This window comes from Chrysochloris asiatica, unplaced genomic scaffold (genome assembly GCF_000296735.1).
Source record: "Chrysochloris asiatica unplaced genomic scaffold, ChrAsi1.0 scaffold00039, whole genome shotgun sequence".
Classification (NCBI taxonomy): domain Eukaryota; kingdom Metazoa; phylum Chordata; class Mammalia; order Afrosoricida; family Chrysochloridae; genus Chrysochloris; species Chrysochloris asiatica.
The window spans coordinates 18,257,427-18,280,492 of NW_006408557.1; the positions used below are offsets into that span (position 1 = coordinate 18,257,427).

General features: G+C 43.9%; 1 protein-coding gene across 1 annotated transcript in view; it reads right to left on the bottom strand.

The window, feature by feature from the left end:
• Nucleotides 1–4,641: 4,641 nt before the first annotated feature.
• The window catches only part of BPIFB4 (BPI fold containing family B, member 4), a 33,758-nt gene continuing 15,333 nt past the window's right edge, over nt 4,642–23,066 (bottom strand). Inside the window, exons 9-16 of the mRNA XM_006860686.1 lie at nt 22,480–22,680; nt 20,498–20,551; nt 16,818–16,988; nt 12,967–13,034; nt 11,868–11,910; nt 10,137–10,200; nt 8,660–8,736; nt 4,642–4,665 (exon numbers count right to left, since the gene is read on the bottom strand). Coding sequence (XP_006860748.1) covers nt 4,642–4,665; nt 8,660–8,736; nt 10,137–10,200; nt 11,868–11,910; nt 12,967–13,034; nt 16,818–16,988; nt 20,498–20,551; nt 22,480–22,680 — 702 coding nt within the window. The remainder of the gene's footprint in view (nt 4,666–8,659; nt 8,737–10,136; nt 10,201–11,867; nt 11,911–12,966; nt 13,035–16,817; nt 16,989–20,497; nt 20,552–22,479; nt 22,681–23,066) is intronic.

A 23,066-nucleotide genomic window follows, 5' to 3' on the forward strand; every position in this document is an offset into this window, starting at 1 on the left:
TAGTGCTTCAGGCACTGGGAATTCCACACTTGACCAAAGAGACAGGACTCTTATTCTTGCAAAGCTTAGATTCTAATCCAAGAGAATAATAAAATAAATAATAAAGAGTGTATTTTGAGATTGTCTTGAGCACTATAAAGGGAATTGCAGCAACAATAGAATATGTGTACCAAACCATTCCTCCCACAGCTCAGCTGGGTTCAATAACTAACTCATTGCAATGGTTACACAGAACTGAGACCCATATTCACAGTTACAGAGCTTATCAGAGAAGTTACAATGCAGGACCAGAAATGCTCAGGGCACAGTTGTTCCTGTCAAGACAGCCTCTCCCCAGTAGTGCCCACAGGCAGACCTCTCTCTGCCCAACCAATTTACAAAGGTCTTTTAGGGCTGCAGACAAATGCCCACAGGACCGCCACACCACCCTAAGCCTTAGCCAGAAGACACTCTGTTCTAGCTCCCTGGGCCAGCAAACCTAGCTCTTACATTAAATGCCTGGAGACACCCCACTCTGCAAGCAAACCTCTTACCCAGTCGCTCCGCTAACTTGCTTTGTGGGGTGGGAAGCTCATCGCTCTGTTGTGCTCTGGATTTTTATTCTCCTCCAGCTGCTGCTGCTTCTCTGTCACTCTTTTGGCATCACAGCCTTCTGTCCCTGGGTTTAGGAGGTTCAATGCACAGCGACCTTGTGATCCAAAGGATAAGTTCTACTCCTGGCTCTTCTTTGATGGTAGTGAGATTTCCCCCCCTTCCTCTTCTGAGATGGCTCATTTCATACCTGTTAGAGTTCCAGGTTTTTACAATCACAATTAACACTCTTAACCACTCACAGCTGAATCATGTCCTATCAGCATCTTCTCCCACCTTCTCTTATCCAGACCCAGCGGGCAGAAACATTGTTTGGTGGGGGTTACATACTATGACTAGAAGAGACATGAAATAATTCACCACAATGTAGGAACAAACAGAGACCCATCAGGGAGGGAAGTGGGGGAGTCACCACTGGATGCTGAGATGGAGACACATCATCAGAGCCCACTCTGGGAGTCTTCATCATCCATACCCTTCCCCTCCCAGAATCCAGGGTCTCCATCTCTCCTGGTGGTTTTGCTAAGGCTCAAGTGTTAGGGAAGAAAAACTAGAAAAGGAAGGAGACTTCTTGCCAAAATCCTAGGGAGGGCACTCAAGAAAAGAAGTTGTACTTCCTGTCCTGCCTGCCCTGAGAATTGCTAGAAGAGAGGAAGTACTTCCTTTGCATGTGGTACCTGGGGAAGGAGCCCAGGTTTGAATTCATGGGCCTTTGGGACCACATCATAACTGCCCCCTTCCCACTTTCACCTTTTTAGGACCACCTGCTATAAAAAGTCATGAATTTGTCCATTTGTCACCACGCTGGTCCAGTTAGCATCATCTCTTCCCACCTCCTCACTAGTCTTCCCTCTTCTCTCTTTATCCCACTAAGCATTCTCCACTCAGCAGCCAGAGGGGTGCTGTTGGGTTTGTTTTGTTGGGTTTTTTTTTTTTAAATACATATCTGATCACCTCTTTCTCTAAGCCCTTCTAAAGCTTTTCATGGTACATACAACATAATCCAGACCCCACATAACTGCCTACAAGGTCTTCACCCCACCACACACACTTCTATCACCACCCCCACATACCTCTCCAGCCCTCTTTCTCCCCAGTCCTCTGCTTGAGTTCTTTCACTCTTCCCTCTAGAAGCCCAGCTCCAAGTTACATCAGACGTACTAACATGCACCCATTGTTGTTAACTGCCATCGAGTCGATTCTGACCCATAGCAACCCTATATAGGGTTTCCAAGGAGCAGCTAGTGAGCTTGAACCACCGACCTTGCAATTCAAATGACTTTGCAGTCTGATGCATAAGCCCACAGAGCCACACCAGCACCCCAAATGCACTCATAACCATAACCCTCAATAAATTCAACTTGAGGAATAATGGTTAAAGAGCTAGACTGCTAACCAAATTGGCAGCAATTCAAACTCACCCAGGTGTGCTTCGGGAAAAGGTCCTGGCAATCAGGAGATTACTGTATGGGGCAGTTTTACTTGTCACATGGACTCACTATGAGTTGAAGTCAACTCAATGGCACCTAACAACAAAGCACTAGTAGGCACTGAATTAATGAATGAAGTACTGATGCTGTAAGGTATCTAATACTAAGCCAGTCAACCCAGTAGTTTAACTTCCTGATATTAAAATGAAAGGAAATAAACAGGGCACTGTTTTCAAACATCACAGAGAAAACAACTAAAAAAATTCTTATTTGTGTAAAAGGGACTTCGCTATTTCTGAGCCCCCAGGACTAGAAGCTGGGACCATGTGCCCTTTGGCTCTAAACATAGACATGAGAGCAGCCCAGCCTTTACTCTAGAAGGCATTTCTTGGGCATTCTCTTGGCTAAGAAACATAGCAAGTACCTCTCCTTGTCCCTTGTTTAGCTCTGATCAGAGGCAAGAGGATCCAACTATTCATACTTTAGGAATTAGTCACCACTATTCTGACAAGAGGAGTCCTGGTGTGGCACTGTGGTTTAACACGCCAGACTGCAAAGCAGTTTGAACTGCGAGGTTGGTGGTTCAAGCTCACCAGCGGCTCCTTGGAAACCCTATACAGGGTCACTGTGGGTCAGAACCGACTCGACAGCACTTAACAACAACAATTCTGACAAGAACTATCACCTTGGTTTGCCATTCTCAGTACTAACCATCACAAGAAAAAAATATCTCATTTAATCCTCACACCTGCCTTACAGTTGCTATTATCCCCATTTTACAGATAAGGACATTAAGGTGCAGAAAGTCTAAGGGTCTTGCCAAAGAAACACAGGCACTAAGTGATAGAGATCAGATTTGAATCTTGTCCTGTTGACTCCAAAAATCTTTCTCTTTGAATGGCCTCTTGATGTCAGGGATGAGATTAACCAGTATAAAGCTGCCCTGTCATGTACATGTTGTGTGATTATTTTGAATATGAAGAAATTGACTATTCCTCTTGCTGTCTGGTAGACAGGGTTTCCAGGAACCTTGGGGAGGGGGCTGAGCGACAGTTGATTTGAGTGGGGTCTGGTTTCTATTGCATTTTATTTCTAGAAACCAAGGACATAGTCATAAAGGGCTGATTTAGGCTCTCCTTCCACATTTTCTCAACCATTGCAGGGTGTGTACCATATCTCTATGGCAACAAGAGCCATTGTCTTCCTTGGCTACTTTTCCAGCCTCCTACTCAGGCCATTAAAGACTGTACTTGTGTATCTGGCTTTCCTGCCCCTTCTGGGCAGTACACTTCCTTATCCCTTGAGGAGGAGTCCCTATGTAGTGCAAATGGTTAAGCACTCAACGACTAGCCAAAAGGTTGGTGGTTTGAACCCACCCCGAGGCACCTCAGAAAACAGCCCGGCAATCTGTTTCTGAAACATTACAGCCCTGAAAACCTTATGGAGTAGTTGTACTCTGCACTCATAAGTCAGGCAGGGTTATGTGATTTGCTTTGGCCAATGAAATTTGAGATGTGAATGCCTGTCTTCCACATATTGTTAAGTGCCATGGATTGATTCCAACTCATAGCAACCCTGTATAGGGTTTTCAAGGAGTGGCTGGTGGGTTTGAACTGCTGACCTTATGGTTCACAGTCCAGTGCTGATCCTACAGCACCACATAGAAGTAGATAGATGCTAGAGCATGAGGCTGCCATGAAGGATAAATGAGATCAAGTCCCAAAGTCTTAGCAGGTAGTTAAGTATTCAGCCAAAGTTAGCTCTCAGGAAGAAGGAGCAGAAAGGGTTGGGGACTTTCCCCTTCTGTTGCTGTTGTTTTGTTTGCCCTTTCAGTTCTGCTGGGGCCTGGGATACACCCATCCCCTTTCTGGGTCTAGGCAAGTCACAAGCTTGGGAAACAGAGCTGGGGGAGGGGGAGGGCAACTGAAAACTGAGAAAGATGAGACCCTCACTCCATGGCACACAGGAGCTATGCTGAAAGGTGATTGCTTTGGTAGTGTGAACTCTGATGGTTTTGAACTTGCTTCTGAGTCCTGGCCATCCCCATGTGTGGAAATGGAGGCAAGAGGGTCCAGCCAAGGCCGCACTGAATGAAGACGGTAAGAGTCCAGTTATAGCCCCTTTCTGCTCATCCACGGGTTCTCAGGTATGTCTGACATTTTCCCCAGCCCTAGACTGAACTACCCTCTGTCCATTTATAGCTTCAACTTCCAGTGTCTGAGGAGTGCCAAGGAGGGAAGAAAGTCACCAGCCCCTGAGGGAGGGTCCTTCACTGAGACTCAATAGACTGCAGGGAAAGTGGAATCTTTTATTGTGAGTGTAAAGCAGGCAGCATGGATTCCGTGGAGCCGGTGTGGAGCTTGCAGGACCTCAGTCTTTGAGGTGGTCCCCACCCCCAACCCAGAGCTGACCGTAGACTGTGCATGGGATTGTTTGCCAGTGGGGATAGTGGCTGGATCTTTTCTCAAAGTGGGGCTGGGAACAAGGTTGGAGGACTGGGGAGGGACCTGTTGTGGAGGATTGAAGGGACCTGGGGCTCGGGGACAGTGTCCAAGCTGAGCCTCTCCAGGGCCGGGGCTGGCTCCTCCTGGGACTTTGGCAGCATCTTGGCCTTGGTCACTCATGCACTCAGCACTAGAAGGTCCTTGGAGGGAAGAACACAGAACCCCAGTTAGCGGGTTAGGGGGCTCCTCAGCCAGACACGCCTGCTTTTGGATTGGACAAGTCACATTTCTGGAAAGCAATAGTTCTGAGCCATTGGTACAAGTGGGGTCACCCTGACGTGTCATCCACCTGGACAGAAGTCATTTGCCTTCCTGCTTCTCATCTTCTTCCCCAAATAAGAGAAGTGAGACTGAGCCCTTCTCCACATCCTTCCCCAAATCTACTTCTCATCATTAGAAAGAGAAAACTTATCAATAAATTATATAATAAAAATAACTAATTATAACCCTTAGAAAAAATCAATATTCATGAGTCTGCACTGATGTATTTTTTAAGTTGAGTAGAGAAATAAATGAAGAAGAAACAGCTTTTCCTTACAATAGAATTTCAATTAGTAAATGTAAAAGGAATGATAGAAATAGAAAATCCCAATTGGCAATGACCACAGTGAATAATTGTTGCAATCAGCAACAGCTAATGGGTATTAAACTAGTGGAAGGATGAGAAACGTGGACTGTCCAGTCCTCCCACAAGACACATGGGTGAGTTTTCTGTCTGCCTAAGGGATCCTGGCAGTGCAACGGATTTAGTTTGGGGCTGTTAATGGAAAGGATGGTGGTTTGAATCCACCCACCACTCTTTGCAAGAAAGCTGTAGCAGTCTACTTTCATATCGATTTATATCCTTGGAAATCCTATAGGGCAGGTCCACTCTGTCCTATAGGCTCACTCTGAAGCAGTTCTAGTCTATCTTACAGGGTCACTATGAGTTGGAATCCACAGCAATGGGTTTTGTTTGGTTTTCCTCCACAAGGTATTAATGAAATACAAAAGGAAACATCGTAAATCCACAATGGAAAACTTAGCAGGAACCATCTTACTGTGTACCATAAGGCTACATTACCAGTATGTCCGTGATTGGATGCACCAGGACAGATACTGTCACATTTTTTTGGTGTTCTTACCCAAATACATAACCTCGATCTACCCCTGAGAAAACATCAAATTCTACAAAATTCTACAGCATGGGGCAGACTTGTCAGAAATGTCAAGATCATAAAAGAAAAGGAGAAGTGAGAAATCATCACCAATTGGAGGAGACCAAGGAGACATGGCAAGTAAATGCGAGATGGTTGTCTGGCAGGGTTTTAAGTGGATGCTACCTGCCTGGTTTTGACAGCTGTACAATGATGGAATTTACTGGGTTTGCTGAGTCTCTCAAGTTTTCCACCTTTGCTAGGGTGCAGTCTTACCATCTTTTTTTAAATCACTCTGTCTGAGTGGAAAATAGTTGAGTTTTTCATTTCAGATAGATTATCCACCTTATAGAGGTTCCAGTTTTAGCAGATTTTACCATGTTATGGTTATGTAAGATGCTAGGATAAAGGAAGTCTGTGTAAAGAATGTTCTAGAATTCTCTGTACTATTTTTGCAACTTTTCTTTAAGTCTAAAGTTATTTCAAATGGAAAGCTAAAAAACAAAAATGCCTAGATCCATATAATAATAATAATAATAATAAGATGAGCTATAACTTACAAGGGAATTACTAAGCCGAAAACTTTCTAGAAACCTTCACCTTTCAGATCCAACATTCCAATTACAGATATTTGTGTTATTCTCTTTACTATTCTGAAATAAAACTCATAGATGATTTAACCTACTTACACATATATTTAAAAACCAATGTAATTCTCTTACTGGACTATAAAGGAAAAATAAAGGGGAAGTAATTTATAACAAAATAATATAAGGTGGGGTTCAAAAAGTTTGTGAAAAGATTCATATCTTTTAGTTCCATATTTGCAGGAACTTTCTGAAACCATCTCACATTTATTTTGTATGAAATATATAAACACAATTACTTCATAAAGAACAGCTTGCCCTGTGCCCATTTTAACAAGGTTCTGGAGAGATGTTGGGATGGTGGAGACAATACAGTACTTATTGAGAACCACTAACTTGAGATGCCTCAAATTATTTCAGTGCACACCTAGCCCCAGCCTTCACTAGCTGTGTGACCTCGAGTAAGTGCTCTACCTTCTCTGTTACGCAGGTACAATATGTGGGCAGACACCAGTCAGGAGTGTTGTAAGACCAAAACACATATAAAATAGTTCATAGATCAGTGCAAATGCCTGGTAAATAGTAGAAATGAAGATGATGATGGTGATGATTTGCACCAATCCTACTCCTATTTCCTAACCCCTCTATTTACGAGAATCTTAACAGCAATCAGATGTTTTATCTCACTTAGTTTCTCACCACAAACTCCACAAGGTTAATATTGTCCCCATTTTCAGATGAGGACACCGAGGCTCAGAACAGTGCTGAGGTCCTGCAAGTGTTCAACAAGTGGGACAAGGATGGCAACCCTTGGGGATTATTCTGAAGTTTGTAACTGACCACTGCTTACACTGCCCATCCAAGGCCATTGTGTTCCTCCCTCACATGTTCCCGCTGATGTGAAGGGGCACTGCTCCTTGGGTAAAGGTCTAGGTCTGCAGGGGCATGAGGAACTGGATGCTTCTGACACTCTTGGAGGCAACGCTAAGGGGTACAACCATTTGGAAAGGAAACTGTCAATCTAGGGCAATAGTGGGGACCATCTGGCCTGCAGGCCATATAAAACATTTGGTCTGGCCCTGAGAAGGCAACTGCAGTTCCAGCCAACACATTGTTGTTGTTATGTGCCGCGGAGTCGGTTCCAACTTATAGCGACCCTGTACAAGGTTTCCGAGGCTGTAAATCTTTATAGGAGCAGAAAGCCTCATCTTTCTCTCAGGGAACAGCTGGTAGTTTTGAACTGCTAACCTTGCAGTTCTCAGCCCGATTCGTAACCACTACGCTAGCAAAACTCCTTAGTCATCACCTTAAGGGTGAGTTAATCAAAGGTTTGACCAAATGCAGCAGGCTGATTTTGAAGTGGATAATTTTGGATGGCCTGCAAATGATGTTATAAATTTCGACAGAAATAAAAGGTTCCCCAACCCTGATCCAGTCATTTCATTTCTGGGAATCTGTTCTAAGAAACTATATCCTGGATTCAAAAACAGTTGTGTGTACCCTGCTATAGTGATGAAGCTGATAACAATAGAACACTACAATGTGCCAATGATTGGAAAAGGTGCTTGATCCTAAAAGCAGCCTAATGAGTCCATATTAGGATTAGTCCTTGTTACAAGGGCAAAACGGAGGCTCAGAGAAATCTCCCAGCTGGAAAGTGGCAGGACTGAAATTGAACCCAGGCCATTGGGTTCAGAGCCCTCATGCTGTAATCCCAATACTGTCCTGACTTCCTGATCAAAGTCCTATTTAAAAATAAAATGTCAGAAAGATTGGAATGAAAAACAGGAAAAATGTTTCAAGGCATGATTTCTGGTTTGCATATGGATCTAAGAGAATACATACACCTTTGCTTAGTATTTTTTTCCCTCTGTATCTTCCAGATTTCAGATACTGAACACATGTGGTTTTTACGGCAGAACTAAGAGTGCCTACACTTGAACTTCAAGGCACCTGTCCTGATTATAATTAGGCAATTACATCTGGGATCAGCTCATTTTCCCAGTGAGCTGGGAGAACTTCACAGGGCCAGGTTTCTATGTGTCTTGCCCACTGCTGCAGCTCCTTGCAAAACATCTGCTCAAGAAAAGTTTTTCTGGTGAACTAACATCACACTTTGGGCAAGTCCCTTAGCTACTCTGAGCTCAGTTTCCACATCTGTAAGACTAATGAAGGACATCTGCTGCAAGGATACAGAAAGTTCATATTGTGAAAACTTCCTCTTAAAGAATCTTTACAACTTCATTTTCTTGTTCCCTCAGTCCCATACTTTGAAACAAGAGGTTCCTGATTTCCCTGCCCTTTCTGTCCCTTCTTTCACCGTTCTGATGAGTGATCTGGACACTTGCAGTCACCAAGGGCAGAGGGCGTGGAGGAGAAAGCAGAACAAAGCCCAGGCAGGCACCCCTTACCTCCAAGACATCCACATTTGCATGGCTGAAGTCGATGTTGAGGAGTTTGGGGAGAGGGACTCCAGACCCCAGAATGGCTATGAAATACACAAGTTCAGTCAGCATGGTATAGCATTTCAACACAGGGACTTCAGTGTTTACACTGACTTGCTAAGTCAGACACCAAACAACAAACACTAACGTATCGCTGCTGTTGCCAAGTGCCATCGAGTTGGTTCCAATTTAGTAACCATGAATAGAATTTCCGAGGAGCGGCTGGTGAATTTGAACCACTGACCTTGAGGTTAGCAGTCCAGTGCTTATCTTACAGCACCACCCCAGGACCCCAGCAAACATGTAAAAACCAACAATTATGGTTACTAGGGGTGGGAGGGAAGGGAACAGGAGGAATTGTTTGGGAGGGACATTCAGTTCATTTTAATGATGGTGGGATATTTTGATTGTCTTTTCATTGTAGCTTGGGGAAAAGTTTACAGAACAAATTAGTTTTCCATTCAACAATTTATACACATTTTGTTTCATGAAGTTGGTTGGAATCTCTTCACTATAGCAGCACTTTTCCCACTTCCCCTTGGGTTACCTGTTTCCATTCTACAGTTTCTTCCTGCCCCTTCCTGTCTTCTGAGCTGCATTTTTGGGGCAAGTGCTGCATTTGGTCTCATACGGTTGGTTTTACTGAGGAGTACATCCCTCCCTGTTGCTGTTATTCACTTCAAAGGTCTGTCTATTCCGTGATTGAAAGAAGACCCCCAGAGCTGGGTTCAGGTCCAGAACTGAAGGGTGCTTAAGGAGCTCTGGTAGCGTAGTGGTTACGAATCGGGCTGCGAACCTTAAGGTCAGCGGTTCAAAACTACCAGCCGCTCCACGGGAGAAAGATGAGGCTTTCTACTCCCGTAAAGATTTACACCCTCGGAAACCCTGTACAGGGTCGCTATGGGTCAGAACCGACTCAATGGCACTTAACAACAACAACAACAAAGGACTAAGGTGGAATATTTTTGGAAAAGATAATAATTCGTGACACAACATGGAAAACATAATCAATGTAACTGCGTTGTAAATGTGGAAGTTATTGTGTTGGTGAAAATTAAAAATCAGGAAATAACTATATGAAAAAAGACGTGTTTAGAAGAAAATAACTGTTTCTGGGAGCTGAATATTTACATAAAACTGTTTTTCCTTTCTAAAGTTTACACACTTTTCATATATACATGGAATTTTATATATAAAATCAGAGAAATCAATCAGCCAAACTAAAAAAAAAGAAAGAAAGAATAAAGCAGACAAAGCAAATAAGGAAGTCGAAAACCCCTTGGATATAACATTTGCATTCAGAGATTTAAATAAATAAGCTTAGAATTAAGTCATCAAAACAACTAATTAACATAGGACAGTCATACGAGAAACAGATCCAACAAGCCAGCAGCCACCAATCCCCAAACCACATGCCCTTGGGGACGCACAGTTACGCTCTTACCATTCATTGCAGGCATAAATGCCAGATCGAAAATCTTCCTCACAATCACTTCCATGAGGCCAACCTGCAGAGGAAGAACAAGAACTGAGCCCAGGTAGCCAGCGTGCTCAGATTCAAAGGGCCCTGAACCCAGCCATGGGCCTCCGTGGACCTCTGGGTAGGTTCCCTCACCTCTCAGATCCCCAATTTCCTCAGTTGTCAAATGGGCTAATAACCCCAGTTTAGAGTCCTTGGGTGGTACAAACAGTTAAGAACTTGGCTGTTAACCAAAAGGTTGGTGGTTCAAATCCAGCCTGAAAGAAAGGCCAGGTGATATACTTCTGAAAAATCAGCCCCTGGAAACAACGGAGCAGTTGCTATTCTGACACATATGAGGTCACCATGAGTCGGAACACCCCGGTGAAATAATGGGTATAGGCAAGTCATGTGAAATGCCTGGCGTTGAGCCTTTTCATTTATGAGGGGGCTTCAAAAAGTTCATGGAAAAAAATGAATGAAAGATACTGGAAGTTTTCCACGATCTTTTTGAAGCCCCTTCGTATTATCTCCTTTAAATTCTCTAAGCCTCACATCTGAAAATGGAAGTGAATAAGCTTCCTCCCTAGAAGGCTGTCAAAATCTAAATATAAGCTTCTAGCTGTAAGATGAAGTCTCTAGGTGGCACAAACAGTTAATGTGAACCAACAAGTTAACGATTTGAGTTCACACGGAGGTGCTTTAGAAGAAAGACCTGGCCATAAACTTCTGAGAAATTAGCCATTGAAATCCCTATAGGTCCTATTTTGACTCTGACACACATGGAGTTGCCATGAGTGGACTTCTGGATCCTCAGAGTGGTGCAAGCCGAAACTCAAATCCCAGCGCTGCCTCTTACTACCTCTGTAAGCTTAGGCAAGCCACTTAACTTCTGTGAGGATTAAATGAGAAAAACTTAAAAAACAACAACAACCTGAAATCCAAAAGTTTCTGTTCTAGTCCCAATTCTGCCCCAACCAGCTGTGAGGCCTCGTCAGGGCACTGCCTCTCTCTGGGTTCCTGTTGTTTCTCCACCTACACAATCAAACTGTGCTAGCAACTAAACTGCAGCAGTTTGGGTCAGAAAAGATGTCCAAGAAGCAACCAAGTAGTCACAACCTTACTCTGCACATGTGGAAACATCATCCAAGCATGTGTTGAAGTTGATGATTTATAAAAGAAAAAGGGGTATATCTGAAGTTCTGGGGTGGAGGGCTGGTGGGGGGGAGGGGGCGCGGGGCGGTGGTGCGATCCCAGAATGAACAAGGAGGTAAAACAGAACCAGATGCTAAAATGTGAGCATCTCAGATTCATGGGCTCCTAGACAAATAGATTCTAGGACCTCCAGATAAGAAAGTGATTAGAAAGGAATCCAAATGCATCCATTTTGCAAATGAGGAAACTAAGGTCCAAAGTCACAGAGCAAAGTGAAGTCTCCTGACTCCAGGAAGAAAGGAGTCCTGAGGACATGTCCACTCTCCTCCCCACCTGAGGCTGCCACTTACAGGTGACAGCACTGGATGGAGAGTAAGAAGTCGGTTCTCTTCTCTCACTCGCTCTGTGTCTCGGTCTGTAGAACGGGACTGTTGACCTCCAAGGACATTGAGACTTAAGCCCCTATTTTTCAGTTCACGCAAACTCCCCAGCCCCCAGCCAGCCTCACAGGATGCCCTGGGACTTCCAGAAGTAATTCAGGGGCCTGGGCTTAGGACTTACATCAAAGTTGCCCACATTTGAGGTTTTGAGGTTGAGATCGGTCCTGCAGATAAAGAAAACAGCCTGTTGGAAGTAGCAATTAACCAAGAATCATAAGGTGCTTGCATTTCAATAAACAATGAAAAACTGCTCCATCAACATGGTGTCAAGAAGACCTCTCCTGATGGGGATGGGGGTGCTTTGCATATACTGGGCACTAACTATGTACCAGGCACAATGTTAAGGGCTTTAGATTTTAAAATCCCTATGGGTTTTCAACATAATCTATGTTGTTATTGTTAAATACTATCGAGCCAGTTCTGCGTCATAGAGATCCTATGTAGGGTTTCCAAGGAGTGGCTGGTTGCTTTAAACTGCCAACCTTGTGGCAGTCCAATGCTTATCCTATAGCACCACACCAGAACTCCACCATTTTCTATACGCCACCATATTGTATGTTGTTGTTGTTGTTATGTGCTGTGGAGTCGGTTCCGACTCATAGCGACACTTTACAGGGTTTCCAAGGCTGTAAATCTTTACGGGAGCAGAAAGCCTCATTTTTTTCCTGTGGAACAGCTGGTAGTTTCAAACTGCTGACCTTGCGGTTCGCAGCTCGATTCATAACTACTACGCTACCATATTAATTCATTAATAATGAATCCTACGAGGCAGGGACTATTATTCCCATTTTCAGGTGAGAAAACTGAGGCCACTGGGCCAAGATCAAACAGCCAGTTTGTGTCACATCAGGATTTGAGCCCATACTTTTTGACTCTGAATTCTGTGTTTGTAAACACTTAACACACCTGGTAGGCTTGTGTCAACTAACAGCCCCTCTACGTACTTGCTGTATGGCCCTGAGTAAGTAAATGCACCTCTCTGATTCTCAGTTTCTTCTTCTTTCAAAAGGGTGACTAATGGCTCTAATTTCACAGGACCATTTCAAGGACTAAACAGAAGGGCTTCATTACTATTATTGATGTTGCTGTTGTTGTTAGCAGTAGGTTCTTTCTCCTAAGCTTACAGCTTCACTCAACCTGCTCTGTGAGCCAGCCACAACCACAGCACACCAAAGAAGCCTTTGTGATGAGCTCCTGCCTAAGGCAGAAAAACCCCTTACCTGTCTAGCTTGGCATCGATCATGAGCTTATCTCCCTCCACAGAAAACATGGCCAGGAGTTCCGTGTTCTGGAGGGAAAGGGGAAAACAAAATGTCACCATATGACCAGTACTGTTTGCTGAGGACCTACTGTGTGCTAGGCACCGGCTAGGTGAGTCATTAACACTAAGCATAACATGCTGTTCCTGAGACCTTGACCAGCAAACTTTTATAAGCTGAGAACTCCAGCAGTGCTCACCATGTAATGTATGAATTCTTCCCTCTCTCTCAGGACTTAGAAAAGATAAATGGTCAACATTAACTAGTAACATTAACAAGTAAGTCATAGCCGGGACTGAGTGCATAAATCTCAGAAAGACAAATGTCATAGGATCCCAATGATTGGAATGCAGGATATTTACCCAGTTTATCTGGGTACTTGTCAGTTCTAAAAGACCAGGATGTCCATTAACAACAACAACAAAAATGAAAAATAAGTTTTGGTGAGGATGTGGAAGAACTGAAATGCTCATGCGTTGATTAAATTAAAAATGGTACAGACACATGGAAAGCATTCTGGTGACTCCTAAATAGTAAATTAAACACAAAGTTAGCATATGATTAAGCCATTCTATTCATGTAGGTACCCAAAAGAATGCAAGACAGGCACTCAAAAACAATTTTCCATGGCAATGTTATACACCACAGCAAAAAGGGACAGAAACCCAAATGTCCATCAACCAATGAATGAATAAGAAACACGCAAGTATGTCCATCCGATCTGTCTATGGTGTGGCGCTGGCGCTGTAGGATTATGCACTGGACCACAAGTTCAGTTCGAACTGCAAGGTTGGCAGTTCAAACCCACTAGCCTCTCCTTGGAAACCCTCTACAGGGTCGCTATGAATCAGAACGGACTTGATGGCATTTAACAACAACAAATGTCCACTGGTGGAATACTAGTCATCAAGAGGAACAAAATTCCTGTACAAGTTACAGTGTGGCTGAGGCTTGAAAACACGCTGAGTGGAAGAAGCCAGACACAAAAGACCAAATATTGTACAATTCCACTTATATAAAAATCCAGGCAAATACCCAGAGACAGAAGGGGAAGGAAAATGGGGAGTGACTGTGTAACGGGTATGGAGTTTCTTTTGGGATGATGAGAAAGTCCTGGGACTAGAGTTTTGTTGTAGTTAAGTGTCGTCGAGTCAGTTCCAACTCATAGAGACACTGTATGGATTTCCAAGGAGTGGCTGGTGGGTTTGAACTGCTGACCTTAGGGTTAGCCGTCCAGTGCTTATCCTATAGTATCACACTAGGGATAGATAGATAGATAGATAGATAGATAGATAGATAGATAGATAGATAGATAGATAGATAGATAGATAGATAGATAGATAGATAGTGTTGTTGTTAAATACCTTGGAGTCGATTCCGACTCACAGTAAACTTGAATAGGTTTCCAAGGTTTTAAATTGCTGCAGAAGCAAAAAGCCGCATTTTTCTCCTGTGGAATGGCTGGTTCATAGTCCAGTATTTATCATCTAGAGCCACCGTGTTCTCAGTACAAGATTGTGGTGATGATTTTACAACACTGATAACATACTGGTTAGTGAATTATGTTTAAAACATGTTTAAAACAGTAAATTTCATGTTATGGGTAATTTATTGCAATTAAAAAAAAAAAAGCACGGAGCAGTCCTGCTGTCTATAAAATCCACTTCAGAGGAGCCACTGCAGATGGGATTGGGTATCATTATTGCCTGTCATAACTGTCCCAGCTTCTAGGGGGAGGCACTAAAGATCCAAACTGATTCCCTCTCCAAGCAGAAGTCTCTCTGTAGGAAAATCCCTCCCCAACCCCACCTGCAAAATAAACAAAAATTTTTAATTGGCTTTATGAAACAAAGCAATCGCCTTAACAGATTTAAGTGATAGTAATAGTAATAAAGCTGTTGTTGTTATTCAGTGCCTTGGAGTCAGTTCCAACTCACAGTGACCCTGTATGGGATTTTCTAGGAGCAGCTGGTGGGTTTGAACTGTTGACCTTGTGGTTTGCAGTCCAGTGCTGAACCTACACCAGGATACCAATCATTATAATGGCAAACTATGAATATATATTAGCAGGGACCTACATTGGCTTGGAAAATCATCCTGAGGAAGTGTTGTTTGAGCTGAGGACTGAAGGATATGTAGGATTTGGCCAAGTGAAAAAGGTGGGGAGGGGCAGGAAGGCAGGAGAATGCTCCAAGAAGCAGAAAGAGCATGTGCAAAAGCCCAAGGTGGGGAGGAGCTTGACTCTCAAGGAACAGAGATAAAACCAGAGAACAAGGAGGTGAGAGGTTTGATGATGCTGGGGTGGAATGGGGCAAGATCATTCAGGACTGGTGGCCATGGAGGTGTCAGAGCAATGGGGCATCCCGGCAGGACTCTGAGCTGACACAGATAAACATCTGGGGAGGTAATAGGGAATTTTCATAGAGCCCCATCAAAGAGAAACTGGATCAGAAGCAGCCATCCCCACTCCTTGTGAAAATCTCTACGCTGAGTCTGCTCCTCACAGGAACAGAAAGGACCCATCCACACACTGTGACTGGGCACACTCCCTTCCAGTATGAGAGGTGGCTGGCTCATTTGGTCTTGAACCCTAGAAGGTAGGAGGGGCTGGGAAGACATATTAGATGGGGCCAGAAGCCCAGCTGTCTGAGCCCAAAGCCTAATGTCTTAACCATAGAGGGAGAAATGGTACTAACATACATGTTGGCTCAATATGTATTGAGCACCTACTATGTGCTGGGTCCTGGAGATCAAGCAGTGAATAAGACAGATAGATGCCTTGCCCAGCAATGAACTAACAAACCAATGTATTTGCTAATGGCAGATAAATGCTGTGAACAAAACAAAGCAAAGAGAGAGAGAGAGTGATGGTAGGAAGGGGATGTTTTAGCCTGATGGTCAGTCCTGGAAGGTCTCGCTGAGGAAGTGACATTTGAGCAGAGACCTGAAGGAAGTAGGAGAAAATGCCATGCAGATGTCTGGGGAAATAGTTATTCCAGGCAGAGGGAACATCATGTGCATAGGCCTGAGGCATATTAGAGAAACTGTGAGTTACTGAGACAAGGCCGGGGCTGATGTTGGAGAACTTTATGAGTCATTGTGAGCAGTTTAGCCTTTATTCTGGTGTGGAAGGGAAGCAGGAGAATGACATGATTTACATTCTAAGAGGACCCCTCTCTATGAAATAATCATGGAAATTGTGTTTGTATCTGTTCCCTGCTATAATGTGAACTCCAGAAGAGCTGATCCCCAGTATCTAGTAGAAACCCTAACACACAGTTGTTGCTGTTAGTAAGTGCCATTGAGTTGGTTCCAACTCATTGCAACCCTGAATAGGGTTTCTGAGCAGGATCTGGTGCATTTGAACCATGGACCTTGAGGTTAGCAGTCCAGTGCTTATCCTACAGCGCTACACCAAAATTCCATAACACACAGTTGATGCTCAAAAAATATTGCCAAAATGAACAATCAAGGTCTATTTGGTACCAGTTCCTTTGCCACAGCTGGTATACAACCTATAAGATTAATAACAGCCAATGTTTTGTGGGCATCATGAGATGCCAGGTACTACTCTGAGCAACTTATTAGTGTCCCACTGCCATCTCCACATGATAGAGGAGAAAATCAGGCCCTGAGGGGGAAGTGACTTGCCTAAGGACATGCAGCTAGACATGGTAAAGGCTGGGTTTGAATCAGTGCATCCAACCCCAAGTCAGGCTGACAGTCACCATACTGGGGACTGTCAGGGCATGAAAGGGCCTTTGGGCCCGGAGAGACCAGCCACCTGTGGATTGTGCCCCCCAGACACTCACCACATCAATGAGGCAGATGGTGGTCTCAACGTCATTGGGCTGTGAGACCATGATCTCAGAGGTGGCAAACACCCTCACCACCGCCTCATCTTTCTGAAGTGACACCGTTGGCGGATTCGGCACCTGGATCTTGATGATAAGTGGACGGGACTCGGGGTACTGCTGGAACACCTGAAGATGGTACCAGGTTGCATGAGTGGGGTATACCCAGGGGATCATCAGCCAAGCTCTAAACACATAGCACAGAAGCCTCAAATTCAGAAACCTTCAAATTCAACATCACAGTTTGAGTCCCACAAACCCTATGCAGAGCCCAACCCTCTCTGGTCCTCTCACTACTGCTCTTTGTGATGATGAAATGTGATCATGTCTGCAAGGGAATGCCCAACCTGCGGAACTGCTCACAGCCTGCCATTCCACCAAGTGGAGGCGGGACATGGGTAATTGCACTCCATCATCACAACTCCATGCGGTATTTTTTCTCCAGGTTACAGATGAGAACACTGAGCTCAGAGAGAAACAGGCTCAGAGCAAATTGTCCAAGGCTAACAGGAGAATTGAGTTTCATGCTCAGGTCTGTGGGACTCAAAACCTCAGACGCAGTTCCTGGAACAAAATCCACACCAAACCAAACCCACAGCCATCAAATTGATTCCCATAGAGGGTTTCCAAGACTGGAAATCTTTATGGGGACAGACAGCCTCATCTTTGTCCTGCAGAATGACTGTTGAGTTTAAACTGCTGACCTTGCAGTTAATAGCCCAACATTTATCCCACAGAGCCACCAGCGCTCCCCGAACAAGGGAACCCACAACCTAGGGTTTGTCCTAACAAAGTCCTAGAATGCCTGGGATGTTTCACCTACCTGGATTTTCTGGAGCTCTTGAGACTCAGAGTGGGAGGTAGCTAAACCTGTTTGATGCAAACTGATTCTCTGAATTACTTTTGGTAAAGGGACAACTTACCAAATGACTAGTTTGTGGATTATAAAAAAATTATATATTTTAAGGAGTATTTTTTTAATATGTATTAAATAAATATATATACACATACAAGCAAAAACTATAAAGTTGCTTTTAAAAGAAATAGAAGCCTGGAGAAATGGAAACTTCCATATGCAAAAGCAATTCTCTTCATTTGCTTGGGCACATTTAAGATGATTCTTTTGCCCAAACTCTTGGTCAGTTGGTAAACCTGGTCAATTCAGCCAACTGACCACTCAGTAAAGTCATTCTCTGGCAAACTGGCTTTCAACATGTCGACATGGTAAATTGCCTTTTTGAAAAGGATGTCCTAACCACCTCTACTCTAACCCTCAGAGTCTACAAGAACAGTGTTTTCATTCATGGGACACCAGGAGATTACTTGTCCTCTCCCCACAGAGACAGAAGACCTGGTCCAGCATCTCTGGGTGACACCACCCAGCCTGGGTCTCCAGGACACATCCTCAGTGTTCAGCCTGAATCCCCCTTGCCATGAACTCTGTCCAGTTTCTTGCCTTGAGTTCCTGTTCTAGCTCAGCTCTGCCACTTCCTCATTGCATGGTCTCCCTGAGACTCAGTGTCCCTATATAAAAGGAGTGCAAGCAAAAAAACCCAAAAAAAAAAAACAAAAACCCCACTGCCATTGAGTTGATTCCAACTCATCGTGACCCTGTAGGACATAGTAGAACTGCTCCTTCGGGTTTCTGAGACTGTAAATCTTTATGGAGGCAAAGCCTTATCTTCCTCCCATAGAGAACTGATGACCTTTCAGTTAGCAGTTCAATGCTTAGCCCACAGCACCAGGAGGGCTCCTGTAAAGGAGTGTGTTCTTCCTTAATGGTGGAGGAATAGTTAGAACAAAATGAGTTTCTCAAAGCATTTCATAAACCTGGGCAGAGCACATGGGAAGTGATCCAATCAATTGAAGGGGTCCATCTGCCTCCGGGAGTCCTGGTGTGACACTGCAGGTTAATGAGCTGGACTGCAAGGTCGGTTTGAACCACAAGGTTGGCAGTTCCACCTCACCATCCATCTTTTGGAAACCTTGTACAGGGTCGCTATGAGTTAGAACTGATGCGACAGCACTTACAAACAATAACAATCTGGCTCCTAAGCTGCCATGTTATTGTTGTTAGATATATATCATTACTCAGAGTAATGATAAACCAACTATAGTTTGTTCATAGTTAGTTGGCATCATTACGATAAACCAACCAAAGAGAAAACCCAAACTCACTATCATCAAGTGGATTCTAATTCACAGTGATCCTCTGGACTCCTGGTGTGGTGTTGTAGGATCAGCACTGGACTAGGAACCACAAGGTCAGCAGTTCAAACCCACCAGTTGCTTCTCAGAAATCCTATGCAGGGTCTCTATGAGTTGGATTCAACTGGATGGCACTGAGTAGCAACAACAATAGGATTTGTGAGACCGTAAATCTTTACAAAAGCAGAAAGTCTCATCTATCTCTCACAGAGCACCTGGTGGATTTGAACTGCTGACCTTTCGGTTAGCAACCCAACACATAACCTACTGCACCACTGAGTTCATTCCCTTATATAGTTAGTTATAACATTAAATTGTGCTGTGCCATTCGGCTTTCAACAACATAAGGGAGATGGTGATCATTTGTTGGGTTTGGTGTTTGTGGCAGACTATTGTAGCGTGAGACTGAAAAGGGGGACTTCCCACTCTCTTCTCTCCCAGATGCCATCTCCTCCCTTGCTTCTTTCTCTGAATTCCACCCAGAACTAGACAGGATGGGCAGAAAATAGCTTAAAAGTTGTCTAAAATGTCTGTAGATTACAGCAACCTTTTCCACCTGTCTAATGCTTACTGTGTATGGACTCTTTCAGCTAGGGGTAGTATAAAGGGCCTGGAGCCAGAGCTGGGACCAGAAAGATGGCTACGTATTAGACAAGCGTGCTTTGGCTTCTTTTTAAAAATTTGTTTAAGATTTTGTATTTATTAACAACAATCATAGTAATTAACATTTGTCAACACCTGCTCTGTACTTTCAGATCCCAGGTCCTCAATCACTCTGTTTTCCAGAAGAAAAACTGGAAGCTCAATGAGACAGTCATTTGTCTAAGGAAATATTGCTGGAAATGCTGAGTTAGGATTCAAATTCAGGTCTGTCTGTGTCAAGGATCTGGCCCTTCCCCTCTAAGACACCATGAACCCACCATCTACCAGGCCTTGTGCTAGCATTATGTCTTTTGCCCTCATCCACAAGCCTGTGGAATAGGTATTGTGGTGGTGGTGTGCCATGAAGTTGGTTCTGACCCATAGCGACCCTGCATAGGGTTTCCAAGGCTATAAGGCTTTACAGGTCAGAAAGGCTCATCTTTCTCCGCACAACAACTGGTAGATTCAAACTGCCCACCTTGCGGTTAGCAACCAATCTCATAATCCATCATGCTGCCAGGACTCCTTGAGATAGGTATTAGTACCCTTTTATGACAGATGACAAAACAAAGGCTCAGAGGCGTTAAGTCTCTTGCCCAAAGTCACCCAGTGAAGGGGTGGCCAGACCAGGAATAGATCTGAGCAGGAAAGAGTTTGATCTTTCCACCTCAACCCTTTCATATAGATCTGGCCTCCATGCCTTAGTCACTGTACTTCCAAAGAGTGCTGAGGACCTCCCCTTTCATCCTTGTTCCGGGGAGGCTGAAGAGGAGACTCATTTGCCTTACCTTAGGAATCAGCGCTCCCAGCGTGGATGTGGTGAGTGGGGGAAGCTCTTCAAACTGTAGGAGAAGAAGAGTTGTGTGTAAGTCCCTAACACAACAGGGATATACAGGAAGCACTAGCTCAGTGATTAAACTCCTATGTGCTCTGAAGACAACCAGTGAACCATCTTCTCTCCCTTAAGGGAACAGGAAGTCCCCGTGGGGGCCCTGCCCATCTAGCCCCACAAACCATAGGAATTTCACTGGCCTTGGTCATTTGAGTTCACCACAAGCATGCTTTACAGAGCAGGAGGAAAGACCTCAATTCCAGTTATTCCTGAATCTATCTTCTTTTTTTTAAATGCCAAAGATGAGCACCAACAAGTCCTATTTACATAACCTAGCATCTACCAAATTCATGACTTCTATTATATCCCTGAGCCTCCTGTTGAGCACCAACAAGTCCTATTTACATAACTTTGTCGTCGTTATGTGCTGTGGAATCGGTTCCAACACAGGGTTTCCGAGGCTATGAATCTTTACGGGAGCAGACTGCCTCATCTTTCTCCCGCGGAACCGCTGGTAGTTTCGAACTGCTGACTTTGCGGCTCGCAGCCCGATTCGTAACCACTACACTACCAGAGCTCCTTATTTACATAACTTAGCATCTACCAAATTCATGACTTCTATTATATCCCTGAGCCTCCTGTAATATTTTTTCCTCCATCCCCTTTAAACCAACATCTTTTCTGAAACCTCAGATGCTTATTTTTAAAGAAATTCATAATGCTATAAAAACTGGGACACTAGTTCCACTTGACAGAAGAGATGAGAATTTTAAGAATAAATGTAATAATAACTAAAAATGCCATTCTAGATGGATATTACTGTCTGTATTGACTTTGGATGTGTAGCCTGTTCTTGCTTAAAGTGAGTATTTATCAGTGCAAAAGGGGGTTACTAAGCACTGGCTCCACATGGAGACTCTCCACTTGACGGAATCAAAGTTTGGCATGATTTGTATTGTGCTTTCTTGGAGAACACTTTGTTCTTAGGGGATACATGCTGAATCTCATAGAGTGAAATGTGATGTGGCCAAACACTCAAATTATTAAAAAAAAACAAAAACAGCAGACAGGTAGATAGGTAGGTGTTAGTGAGTCAGTTCTGACTAATAGCGACCCTGTATAGGGTTTCCAAGGCTGTAAATCTTTATGAAGCAGAAAGTCTCATTTTTCCACCTAGGAGTGACTGGTAGATTTGAACTGCTAACCTTGTGGTTAGTAGCCAGGTCATAATCCGCTATACCACTAAGGCTCCTTAGGTAGATAGATTGTAGGTAGGTATATAGGTAGGTAGAGAGAGTGAGAAAGAGAGAGATGACATGAATATGGCAAAATATTAACTAGTGAATCTAGGTGAAAGGTTTATGGTATATTCATTTGCAACTTTGCTAAAGGCTTAAAATTTTTCCAAAGAAAAGGTTTGGGGAGAAAATGGAGTATACCTAAGGATGGTAATTTATGCTTATATATCTTTTAGTTTAGTTAATATCAATGTATGCTAGGTGGAAGGATTCTAAAATTTTATATTAAGATACATACATATATTTTTAAGGATTGGAATTAAATTAAATTAAATAGGGAGCAAGTTTCTCATCATGAGACTTGATATTACTTAACGTGATGTTTGTGAACCACCTAAAATCTCCCTGGGCACCATACTTTGGTCAACGCTGGCATGATTATTACATACCCATGAATTGGAGATGAATCAAGGGGTGGGCTGTCTATGGTTTACTTTAAAGCAGTTGTCCTGAGGTCATGGGTACAGGAACGGGTCAATGAAGAGCTGTTCGCTGCCCAGCCCACCACACCACGGCTCACCATGCCATCAGTAATGTCAATATCACTGTTCGCTCCCCCGCCCACCACACTAGGGCTCACCATGCCATCAGTGATGTCGATATCACTGTTCGCTCCCCCGCCCACCACACCATGGCTCACCATGCCATCAGTAATGTCAATATCCATTGCCCCTTTTTTCTGCAGGTAAGTCAGCAGCGAGCTCAGGAAGTTGGCAGAAATGGCCAGTTGAGAGTTGGTATTATCACCCATGGGGGGCAAGACTGGCATCTTCTTGGGAGATACAGCTGGCCGTCCCAGTGGATAGTCGATGAGGTCTCCTCCAGCCTCCCCAACCAGACTCTGAGAGAGCAGAGAGAAGAGGAATCATGGGGAAGGGAGAAGGAGGAGAAGGGGAGAGGGAGGTTGAAGGCTGAGGTGAAGCTCCCAGATCTGCCTCCAGTACACTTTCCCTGATTAAACTCACTAGGCTTAAGTAGCTTCTTCATTTATGGACCTTAACTCTTCTCCAATTTGTGATGGAAACAGCTCTTGTTCTATAATTCTTTGTAATTATGCATGGTATATCACCATAGATTTTAGACATATGTATGGCATGGATTTGCTTCCACCTCAGTCCTGCCATAATGCATTGTTGTTGTTGTTAGGTGACATCTAGTTGGTACCAACCCATAGCGACCTTATGCACAGCAGAACGAAACACTGCCCAATCCTGGGTCAACCTCACT